This window comes from Gigantopelta aegis, chromosome 6 (assembly GCF_016097555.1).
Source record: "Gigantopelta aegis isolate Gae_Host chromosome 6, Gae_host_genome, whole genome shotgun sequence".
In the NCBI taxonomy this organism is placed as follows: domain Eukaryota; kingdom Metazoa; phylum Mollusca; class Gastropoda; order Neomphalida; family Peltospiridae; genus Gigantopelta; species Gigantopelta aegis.
The window spans coordinates 81,665,738-81,678,584 of record NC_054704.1 but is presented as its reverse complement, the minus strand read 5'-3'; the positions used below and the strand labels follow the sequence as shown (position 1 = coordinate 81,678,584).

The window sequence follows — 12,847 nt, the reverse complement described above, 5'->3', positions numbered from 1 at the left end:
CTCTTTTGAGGCTATCGTTAAACATATTTTGTTTTGTCCATTTCCGACCAGTAGTTTCAAATGTGGGTAGGTAGGTAGGGATTATTATTATTATTATTATTATGCTTAATCTCGTAATGAAAGCTTACACAATATTATAATGCCACATATGAGACTCTTTGTTCTGTCACATATTAATGTCGTAGTTTTGAATATTTTCCCCATATTCTGTTTTATGGCAATATCTCATTTAAAAAGAAAAAGGTTGTACTTCGTTTCATGGTTACATTACATAGAAAAAACAACACCAACACCTGAATGAATTAGTAACTAGATAGAATTTAGGATTAAACAACAATAAAAGAAACACAAACTCAGCATAATAGTAACTACAAACATGGCCGTGTCCACAGCTCCCTCTTCATGACTAGACAAATTGTAACAATAAACAACAATAAGAAGGAAACCCAACTCAGTATAGTAAATACAAACATAGCCCAAGTGTAGACGCCCATGTCCTCATGTACTGGACTATATAACTTCAGTGAATGAAATCGAGGCCCATGTCCCCAGATCTCGCTTCGTGACTATATAAATTTTGACATTAAACAAAAGTCAAAATAAACAAACTCAGAATAGTAAATACAAACATAGGCCAAGTGCAGAGGCCCATATCCTCATGTACTGGACTGTATGAACTTTAGTGAAAAGAATAAAAAATAATCAAAACCTCGATTGTTGAAATTCTAATTTACAAGAAACACCCCAGCATGCCGGTGGAGATGGTTACATTTTATACTAACCATCTTATCTGCCAAGTTGTAGCATTTGAATACGTATATATTTTTTAAATGCTTGAGAGTGCCACCTGCCCATAATTTGGATTTTTTCTTCAGGAATTCCCATCATTGATGCCATTGTTGCTGCTCCAATACGAAAACTATGTCCTTTAAAGTTATTCTTCCCTAGACCGGCCCATTTTAGAGAAAGCTGAAGTTGTTTTGTGAAAGTATGTCGTGGTACGGGTGTGTTATCCATAAATGAAAATAAAGCACACTGAGAGCTTTGGTGTTTCCAAATCCTGTTAAAGTCCCACAAGGCTCTGACAGGGCACAAATGAGTGCTATTTTTATTTTCAGGCAGCATAAGGGTTGGAATATGTTTCCCAGCACTATGTTTAAACTGTTGCATTTGTATTTCCAATGACCCTGGGTGGGAAGACTGGTCACAATTAAACTTAATAACTGCCAGTGTTAAACTGTTTCCTGCTGGGGGAATGGATCCCGTGATTTCACTTATTCGTAGAAATGCGTGAAATGCGAGCAGAAACATTGCCTTAATCATCAATTTAAGAAAATATGAGTTGCATGTGTAGTCCAAAGAGGCAATCAACTGCTTTAGTATAAGTGGAGTAATTGGAAGACGGGCATCCCTTGTTGAACAAAGTTTGGTGAAACCTTGTAAGGTTTTCCGAATAAGGAAATGTTGGCTGATATCCGGATATCCCCCAAGTTTGTGAATATAACCCAATGCCGACACATAGCTTGACACGATCAACGCTGCCAATTTTTTCTGATAACAATTAGCAAGAAATAAGGTTAACATCTCTAGAGTAGCTGGCAACACTGGGGTGTTAGGAAACTGCTGACCAATAAACTGCTTGTAAACAGCAAATACATGCTTATATGCCTCTCTAGTGAAAGGCGACAAGGCTGCCTGTAACAAGTAGGATGCAGTCTCCTTTAAATCATCTGCATGTTGTGAGGAATATCTACTGGCACTTTGTCCATGTGAGGAAAACTATTTTTGAACTGCTCTACCTGTAAGCGAGAAAGGAGATCTGCCTGTACATTTTCAACACCTGCAATATGGAATGCTTTGAACATAATGTTGTATCTAAGTAACTGCAAAATGAGCCTACACAACAGCTTCATGATCGCAGGATCTTTTGATGTTTGCTTGTTAATTATATACACTACTGCCAGGTTGTCAGAATAGAATTGTACACATCTGTTGCGTAATTCATGTGCCCACAATTCCACCGCTACCACTATTGGGAAAAGTTCTCTAACTGCTATGTGATATGACAACCATTCTGTTTCCCATTGTCCAAAGAACCACTTTGTTTGAAAAGTTCCACCAAAACCCAAATTACTTGCATCTGTATAAAAACATAATGTAACAGACGTCTGCCAGACATATTCAAGAATAGGGCTGTCCCATTGAAAGTTTCAACAAAAGATAACCAAGCCTGGATATCCGTTCTAGCCTCTTTGTTAATGCGTCTTTTGTGATGGGGCTTTTTTAACCCGATGGTTAGGTCAATTATACATCTTAAAAACGTTCTACCTGGAGTGACCACCAAACAAGCAAAATTTAATAGCCCAATAAGAGATTGAAATTCCTGGAGTGATGCTTTTTTCTTTGATCTAAAGCTTGATAAAACAGCTTTTAATTTAGTAATTTTTTCTGTTTTGTCCATTTCCGACCAGTAGTTTCAAATGTGGGTAGGTAGGTAGGGATTATTATTATTATTATTATTATGCTTAATCTCGTAATGAAAGCTTACACAATATTATAATGCCACATATGAGACTCTTCGTTCTGTCACATATTAATGTCGTAGTTTTGAATATTTTCCCCAGATTCTGTTTAATGATTTAAACTAAAACCTTTATTGTTCATTAAGGGTTATTATGCAGTTTTAATAAGTGTATATTTCACAGTATAATGCTCATGATTTACAAAAACCCACCCTAAAATGTTTAAATAAAAATAAATTATTTTTCCTTTTTCTCTTTTTTTTTTTCCTTTTTCTTTTAAAGTTATGGGGCTACCAATTTTTACTGAGGGCTACCACTGAAAAAACTTACGGTCAAGGCCTGCCCACCCACCGACGCATGCACACACGCAGGCACCCACCCATCCATCCATCCATCCATCCATCCATCCATTCTCTGTATACAAACATATTCATGAATAGCGTTCATAACAGTATCGGGTTTTTTTTTTCATTCTCTAGAGTTAGTATCACAATTACTGTATGTGATACAAAAAGCCGTTCTACCGCAATGGAAAACCATTTGTAAATTAGATTTTATTTTTTGTTTTAGTTACTACAATGTAATAAAAACACAAGGTATATATCGTGGAGATTTGAACATATTGCCAAGAAATATATATGTGCAAATATATGTCTTCTGCCAGGCTTTAAGTGTCAAGATTTAGTTGACGAGTGCAAAACCAAGCCGTGTCTGAACAATGGAATCTGCACCAGTACCACAGATGGATATCAGTGTTCATGTACAGCTGGTTTCCAAGGTTAGTGACTTCTCAGTTGTATTTTGTGTTAAGTAATCAGCTGAAAGCTGTATACAAGTCAACATATCATCCACACGTGGTTGCTTTAAATGCAGTATTATTGCTAAAACACAGGATTTGCAGTTTTGCTCATGCAATCGGCAAAGTCATGGTAATTGTTTCAGAGTTTTTAATTCTGCGCAGCACCTTTTTTGCTGTGGTCTATATTCAGTTTGTTTCCCACAGCATATTTTTTGCCGTGAACATTTTCGTAATTGCAGGGTTGCTAATTTGCCAAAAAGCTAATATTTACTTGGGTTTGAGCTTAAAGCCTAAGTTTGTTACTCTGTGTTTCAGGAAAGAAGTGTGAAGTTGATCTTGATGAGTGCTCCTCTAACCCTTGTCAGAATAATGCCGTCTGTATTGATGGATCGAACTCTTTCATCTGTCGCTGTCCAGACGGCTTTCAGGGTAAATAGCTAAAGCTATGACATATCTATTTCTTTGTTTTCTTGCAGTTGTAATAATCATATCAGTTTGTTCATTGTTTTGTGTTTCCTTGTTGACATGTTTTGAACGTTATTTTTAATGTTTTTATTACCCCAGAAATATTATAATGGTAGTGTCTGCCTAAGAAGATATAAAGTTAGTGTCACAGGAATGTATGCACGAAACTGAGCAGGGGGTCTAGACTGTAGCGAGTGAAGGTTGTAGGTGGGTTGGGTGATGCTGCCCTGGAAAGTACATTGAAAAACAACATATGCTTGGAAAGAGGGGATGGTTGACCACCAAACCCCCCCCCCCGATTTCTGAGCCGATTGTTTTGTAAATTGCACACAAAAGTAGTCTATTTTTATATTTTCCAAAACATATTTAATTTAACATATAAATTATTTTTAAAAATCGTAATTAGATCATAGGGTCTGTCATTTTAAACATTCTTTTCCTTGCATGCCTGTGATGTTCCTCATGGATGACTCTTTCTCTAAGTCAGGTGCAGCCTGTGATGAAAACATGGACGACTGTGCACAGAAGCCGTGTCGCCATGGCGGCACGTGCGTTGACGAGGTGAATGGATTCACGTGTCAGTGTGATGAGGGTTTCACAGGGGAGACATGTGAGGTCGAGATAGACGAGTGTCTCGAGAACCCCTGCAACAACAATGGCACATGTGTAGACCTAGAGGACAGATTCAGGTACGCTTTGTTTGGTTTGGTTGAAACAAGTTTGTTTTAATGACACCACGAGAGCACATTGATTTATTAATCATCGGCTATTGGATGTCAGACATTTGGTAATTTTGACATATAGTCTTAGTCGGTGATGTTTCCTACGTACTGCAATTTATATCTCAATGACATCGTTAAGTTTGAGCCCTGTTGATCATCTGAGTGTTATTTAGATACATGTAGTCTCGGTGCATTATGATATATTATTCCCCAGGTCTGTATTTTGTGGTAACCCGTACATGGGTTACCAAATACATTGATTATTTCGATGCTTGTGGAATGTTACTTGCTCTAAAAACAATCAAATTCTCCATGCAGGTGTCAGTGTGTTACTGGATTCACTGGTTCTCTCTGTGATTCAGAGATAGATGAATGCCAGTCGAATCCTTGTCTGAATGGTGCAAAGTGTGAAGATAAACTTGGTGTGTTCATGTGCCACTGCCTACCGGAATTCAGGGGAGATAATTGTGAAAAACGTATGTATTTGATGAGTATGACCCTCCTTTAAAACATTTGGTTTGCTGTTCCCTAATACACCGTTTCAGCACACCTGTTTATTGTGTGCAATCTTTAACGTAATAACATTTTATTAACGGCTGATAATATTAATTACCAGATCGACTTTACTGTATTAAGACACATTAAATTTTTATCGACAGCTGTTAATATGAAATACTAGCTCGACTTTCCTGTATTAAGACACATTAATATATGTATCTATAGCTGTTGTATGAAATGCCAGCTCGACTTTCCTGTATTAAGACGCATAATTTAATATTTTTATCGACAGCTATTGATATGAATAACCAGCTGGACTTTCCATTAATATTTTTATTCACAGCTATTGATATGAATTACCAGCTGGACTTTCCATTAATATTTTTATCCACAGCTATTGATATGAATTACCAGCTGGACTTTCCTGCCTCTGGTACGACTGATTTAGCTGAACTGACGATAGATCGACCACTGAGCTCGTTGACTGTGTCGTTCTGGATGAAGACGGATGATACACTGAACTATGGAACACCGTTCTCTTATGCTGTAAATAACTATGACAATGCTTTCACTCTCACGGATTATAATGGGTAAGAGATTAGAACTGTTGGTGGTAATTTTTACCAGTAGTATGTGAGCTAAATGTCAGCTAGTGTGATTATCCGATATAGCAATGCCAGAAATGACAGAACCTAGCTCCTATAACACAGCAGGTTACAGAAACAAGGTCTGGGATGTGGAGTAGGAAGTATGGAAGTCCGTTTAATAAGTTATGTTTGTTTTCTTTAACGACACCACTAGAGCACAGGGTACAAAATAAATTATAAAATTTTTATAGCAATATTTAAAACCACAAATTTTGTATAGCATTATATCTGCACCAATATGTGATTTTCCACCTTAAATAGTATATATATAATTGTTTAAACATCAAACATAACTTTTGTCCATGTCAATATGTGCACTAGAGCTGCAACAAATTCAAGCAACAAGCATGATATGTATCGTGTATATGGCGAATACGGGTCCAGAATAAAAAACATATTGCATGTTTATGCTTTAAAGAAACAATTAATAATGCAAGTACAGTCATCTCCACTTATTTGCACATCGGTTTATAGCATAATTCGGTTAATCGACTATATTCACCCATCATGGAACCATTTGCCCTTATAACACTACAAAACATCCGGTTAATTGCACAGACTACAGGCTATATATCGGTTATTTGCACATATAAATAACGATTTTTTTTTTTTTGTGTGTGTGCTAAATTAATGTCACAAATGACTGAGAATGTCTATCAAACTTTGGCAAAAAAACTCAAATAAATCAACGATTAATCTGTTTTGTTTGAGCTCACTGTGTGGTAAGCCGACTGTAAGTGTAATCGCTGTTTACAGAGTCGACGTGTGACATGCAAATGAGATGGTGTGCACGTTACTACTGGTGAATCACAATACCCGACTACAAGATTTAAGAATGACATAATTAAGTTGAATAAACCTAAGACCTAATGTTTTGTTTGCAATATATTGCTGTTAATCAGAGGCCATCTCAATAACAGGTAAACTCTCCGACTATTATTTTTAGAAGTACCGCCTGTGCGCTTGTACGCATGCGCACTCAACTATTGAGGCCCTATTCGATTGACGTGTTCAGGGCAATTATTGTTCTGTATCAATTATTACGTTATGTTGAGAAGCCTTGTTAATAATTAAAAGATTACAGATCAATCGTCCTAGGCGGTTATGTTTTTAATAAATGTGACTGAGAAAGGGTTGTTGTTCACTTATTCATTAGATGCAGTGTACGCTATATCTGTTAAATGCAAAAGAAACGATTTATCACTTGCTTCCCGGAAAATGTAGCGGAAAAAAAAAAGACTGGTGGGGGAGGTCGTCAAAAAAACAAACATAACAAAGACCGTTATTTATGGATCGTCCCTAAGTTTCTGCTATATTGTTAGACACCAATCAGTCGGACTGCACCATGAAGGTCAGTCAATTGTGTTAGACCGGTCATGCATGCAATGCAGACTGCTGGAACTGATAACGACTCACTAGCCGAGCTTAACTTTAATTGCTTAACAATAGCAAAGTCATTATTTGGGGATCACAAATAATACCAAAGCTTGCCATATCTTTTGGGATGGAAAGAACACCATACCAGCAAATTCATGCAAGTTCACGTAATTCTATTCAGTCAATCAACAGCCCGGTAATTCCGGAAACTGACGTCATTTTGTAAACACGTGCACCGATGAAACGTGAACTTTTTGATGGTTATGTTGTTTCAAGTTTATCTCATTAACTACATGGCTAATACACTTTGTTTACACTAGTGGATGGTCAGTGTTTTTTTTTTTTAATGCACAAAGTTTGTGTTTTTAGAAAACGTCGCCCAGTGACGGACGTTGTTGGTTTTTAAAAAATGATTTCTGGTCTGGCAGATTAAAACAAAAACGTCATGCTAATTATATATATATATATATATATATATCGATAGATATATTTTTTTACATTTATATATATCCAACTGCATGTGACATGTGTTAACTGTAATAGTTCCGGTATGAAGTACCGCATTATGCTAGACTGTCTCCCATGCCACTTTGTAGTTGGATGGCTGTTACAAAGTGAAAGTCGGTACTCTATCGGTTAATCGACTAACCCGGTTAATTGCACAAAATCGAGCAGCACCGAGGGTATGCAAATAAGCGGGTTTGACTGTATTTTTAAAAGTATGACAGAACCTAGCTCCTATAACACGGCAGGTTACAGAAACAAGGTCTGGGATGTGGAGTAGGAAGTATGGAAGTCCCTTTAATAAGTTATGTTTGTTTTCTTTAACGACACCACTAGAGCACAGGGTACAAAATAAATTATAAAAATGTTATAGCAATTTTTGCTATGCAAAATGAATTTTGGCGTTTGCAATTTTACGACCAGTAAGTGTGCCACGTCCATGAGACTGATCGCTAGCTAGGCATTTCGCACCCCTACCATTCAAGTAATGTCATAGAATAGGTTACAATGGAGGCCAAGGGCAAGTTAAACTGATAGACCACTTCGGGAACTACCATATACGCAAATATTTTCGCGGCTAAAATAATTCGCGATCAGGCTTTAATTTGACATTTTCGCGAGGAATTATTTTCGCGACTGTGTCCCCCGATAATAAAATAAAAATTACCCTTATTTCATTTGCCAAACTGTTTTCAATGACGATTTCATGCACATACTTGGACATGTTCACCATGCTGTCAGCAAGACCATTACCATTACCAATATTTATTTACATGCTCATATACCACTAGAGTTTTAAGCATGTTTGTCCCGGGCTCGATCTCTGGATAGCCAGTGAGACGTCAATGTTGTATGTATGTCTGATAAGACTATTGTCATGTTATCGATGGAACACGCACATGCGATACAGAATATTGCAAATATCATAAGAAATAACTTTTCATTATTGGTGATACTCACAAACTTCCATTTAAGGTTACAAAGAAAACAAACAAAACTGAGATTACGTAACAACAGACTTGCACCCAAATGTGTGTCATTTGGATCAAATTCATGTGACCAGGCAGGTTTACAGAATCACATGACCTTGAGGACCACTGACTGCTTGATTCTGATATGGGTTGGGCGTGTAGAGATAAGACTATATATTATAAGGTAAATAATAATATACCAAATCGGAAATAAGTTCAAGCGTAACAGGGGACAATATTTTGAAATCTGAGGTAACGGGAAGTTGGTTAACTTGGTTTTTACCTAGGTAACCAATTGTTCGGTTACGTGAATTATATTTGCGTAACCCGTGGGTTATCTGATCGGTTACCTCAAAATTACGTTTAAATTATATTTTAAATACATAGTTTTTAGCTGAACATAAAATTAAAACAAATACAAAAGAAAACATTTAAAAAAAAAAAAAAAAAAAAAAAATGTCTTTAATGCTTGCTAAAGTTAACAATATTATAAAAGAACTGAATATCAGCCCCAGTACTGAAACAAAATACAGGGACGTAGCCAGACATTTTCTTAGCATTACGCATGCCAAAGGCGTGCCCAAGCGGGGAGATTCGGGGGCCTCAGGATGCCTGTAGATACATTCTGAGCCTTTTCAGAGGCATTTTTGTTCTATCTTTTATTCGAGTCAATTTTAAGAGGATATTTTATAGAACAATTACATACAGCCTCGACCTATTCCCGGAATTTGTTTTTGCATTACGCACATGCGTACTGTGCGTAATGGCCGCTACGCCTTTGAAATAGATACATAATTATTTGGAGGGATTCATTTTTTCGTTTTGCAGTGGCTATGTTACTTTCACTTTATCAATGATACTTCTATACTACAGTAACGTTCTAAATATTTGTTTTTTAAAGCTCATTATGCGATGTTAGTATTTTTAAATTTTTGTGACACTTTTGGATTCCTGTTTACGTCAAAACTGTTTTTAACATATGTAAAATTATAGGCAATCCAATATTATGTCCACATATATTCCTTTAGAGATAAAATAGCAGCAGATAATTTAGCCTTCACAGCGGTCTGAGCACATTTCTTTAAAACTTTTGGCTCAACTCTATACTGAACATTTACTTTAGACTGGTTGCAAATTACAACTGTTGCAATATAACGTTGTTAACTGGTTTGCTGCGCATCAAGTATCTAAAATTGAGCCTAAAACTTTTGTTGAAATACTAGTAGTATGTCTGCGTGAATAAACGTCCTGTAATCGTGAAGTTTGCAAGTTTAAATTTCTGAACCAGTTTGCGGTTCGGGTAAATTTAATTTTGCGTAACCGACACGCGAACAAAACAGTGGTTTGCGTGAAATATTGTGCCCTGGCGTAATTAAATTCGTGGTGCTAACAACGTGTTCGCGATTTTCGCGGTATATTTTATTCGCAAACATATTTGTGTATACGGTAGTTAAATTAGATTGCAAATGTTTAGTGAAAAATGGCCGGCTGAACATAAGCAAGTCAGATTGTTCGCGAGCGCATGTCCTCATGAACACATCACTGGTTTTCCACTTTCACTTTCTGGACCAAGTTCAGATAGACCAAGCAAAACAATGTCCGCTAGACTGGTTTATGTGCTTCACGGTAAACCAAATTATGAAGTTGGGAACCAATCAAATAGTTCGTGAACGTTAGTGAAATAATTTCTGACTGAACATGGGGCTGCTATCCGCAAACCAACAGAAAATCACGTGATCAGCCTTTTCTCGCATTTTCACCTCGTTTTTGGCCATCAATCGTAATTTAATTTTTTCATACAAAACTAAATTTTATTTAAAGTATTTCATAAGATAAACTGCAGAGAAATATGTATTAGAATTTAGTAACCCATCTGTCAGGAATAACATAACTAAAATTCAAAAATAATTTTTTTACTTGAAAAAAACCAGAAAGAAAAAAATGTTTTATTTAACGACGCACTCAACACAGTTTACGGTTATATGGCATCAGACATATGGTTAAGGACCACACAGATTTTGAGAGGAAACCCGCTGTTGCCACTACATGGGCTACTCTTTCCGATTAGCAGCAAGGGATCTTTTATTTGCACTTCCCACAAGCAGGATAGCACAAACCATGGCCTTTGTTGAACCAGTTATGGATCACTGGTCAGTGCAAGTGGTTGACACCTACCATTGAACCTTGCGGAGAACTCACTCAGGGTTTGGAGTCGGTATCTGGATTAAAAATCCCATGCCTCGACTGGGATCCGAACTCAGTACCTACCAGCCTGTTGACCTATTTTTACTTGAATAAACTGTTGAAGCTAAACAGGATTTTGTTGTACCGCATTACCAATGAAAAACAATGAAACTATTTCATTTATTAATTTAAAAAAACACACAAAAAACAAAAAAAACAAACAAAAACAGCGTGGGTAATGCAGAATAATATTAACGAATATGATTTGCCAATTGAATAAATTATTTTTATCAGCCAAAACGTCCCGTTTCGGGCATTCGAAACTCCTCAGTATGCCAAATATTTACGTGATATGGGATCACTGACCTCGCGTGCCTCTTTCATAATTTTGACAATTTAATTGCATTCTAAACTATAGACCCCGGCACTGAATTTAGTCCATGCTTGAATGCCATGTATATTTTCATAATAATATATATTTTCAATTACAATTACAAATTACATTGCAATTCTTTGCTACACAAAAATGCATTTGAATAGCAAACCATGATATTTGTGTTGCATTTTGCGAAGCAATACTGCTTATTTCGCGCCCTGGAGCACATTGACTACTGCATACCAGATATCTCACCCGACATCACGCCAGTCAACATATGGATCACTGTTATATACAGTGCATTCCCCAATTCATATTTCTCACCATTTTGCACACAGCACTCACTGGAAGTATCAATTATATTAATATTAATAACAGGAAACAGTTTAGTTTAGAATATGACTGCTTTTTTGGCAAGTATTTTCACTTGACAACAATGGTGGCATGTCGTGACCATTTTCAAGGATCGATAGCTGATTGTGACAGCTAATTTGATAATAAATTTGATTGTTTTACCAGCAACAAAAATCACCAAATATTGGGATATGAATCGGTTCGTTTTCAAAAATATTTCTGGTCAGAAAACCACTATTATTGGACATAAATACTGGACAGCTGGCCACAAATGCCCTAAGTAAACACAACTTTTTCAATTTTTTACCTAATTTTAATAAATATTAACTGATCTAAAATATACAAATTTGAAAAACCCACAAAAATAATATTTACTGATTCAAATATTACGAACTTTATTTTATAAAACATTTAACTGAATATATGTCAGTAAAAATTATAAACTTGTACCCACTCAACGTGCATTTTGTCAAAAATCAATCCTGTAGTCTAATGGTTAATCATTGGCTGTTTGCAGTCATGTGGAAAAAAAGTATATCACCACCTTGTATGTACCTTTTCTATGCCACATGGCCACATATAATGAAGTCTTATATTCTCTCATCCTCAGATATATAGGAAAGAGCTATCCTATGAGGTTGACTTTAGTCCACATCATTTGGTGAATCAATCTTGAAAATATATTCTTTACAAAGACAAAAAAAAATCAGTAAACATAAATCACAAAACTGGTTAGGCTATTTTAATGTGCATGATATTTCTTTTTTAACACATTTTGTTGTTTTTTCCATTTAGATTTGTATTGTATGTAAATCAGCAAAGAACGATGACCGACATAGAAGCTAATGATGGCAACTGGCATCATGTTGTAGTCACGTGGTCCAGCAATCGCGGCTCGTGGAAGATCTATATTGATGGGCTTCTCAGTGACAGTGGATTTGATCTGTCCACTGAAGACGTTATACAAGGTGACTTAGACAACAACAATATTATTTATAAAACTAGTTGAAAACTTGGTTTTCATGAATACAGAAAGTAAGCACTATTAATCAGTTGATCACTGGTGAACACAGAATACACAACACATTAGGAGTGGAACCATTGGGCTATTTCTCGTTCCAGCCAGTGCACCACAACTGGTATATCAACACCTGTGGTATGTGTTATTCTGTCTGGGATGGTGCATATAAAAGATCCCTTGCTACTAATTGAAAAATGTAGCAGGTTTCCTCTCTAAGACTATATATCGAAATTACTGAATGTTTGACATCCAGTAGCCGATGATTAATAAATCAATGTGCTCTAGTGGTGTGATTAAACAAAACAACAAAATTAACACATTGGGTTTTTCCCTATTCCAACCAATGCCCCATTATTGGTATATAAAAGGCCATGATATCAGGGGTAGCATGAAGGATTTTCCCCCAG

The 12,847-nt window shown here is 36.3% G+C and overlaps 1 protein-coding gene across 1 annotated transcript in view; it reads left to right on the top strand.

Annotated features, from left to right (window-relative positions):
• Positions 1-12,847, top strand: part of LOC121374752 (sushi, von Willebrand factor type A, EGF and pentraxin domain-containing protein 1-like) — a 75,306-nt gene that overhangs the window by 26,840 nt on the left and 35,619 nt on the right. The window contains exons 19-24 of the mRNA XM_041501860.1: positions 3,187-3,300; positions 3,637-3,750; positions 4,274-4,475; positions 4,827-4,984; positions 5,401-5,596; positions 12,215-12,387. Coding sequence (XP_041357794.1) covers positions 3,187-3,300; positions 3,637-3,750; positions 4,274-4,475; positions 4,827-4,984; positions 5,401-5,596; positions 12,215-12,387 — 957 coding nt within the window. The remainder of the gene's footprint in view (positions 1-3,186; positions 3,301-3,636; positions 3,751-4,273; positions 4,476-4,826; positions 4,985-5,400; positions 5,597-12,214; positions 12,388-12,847) is intronic.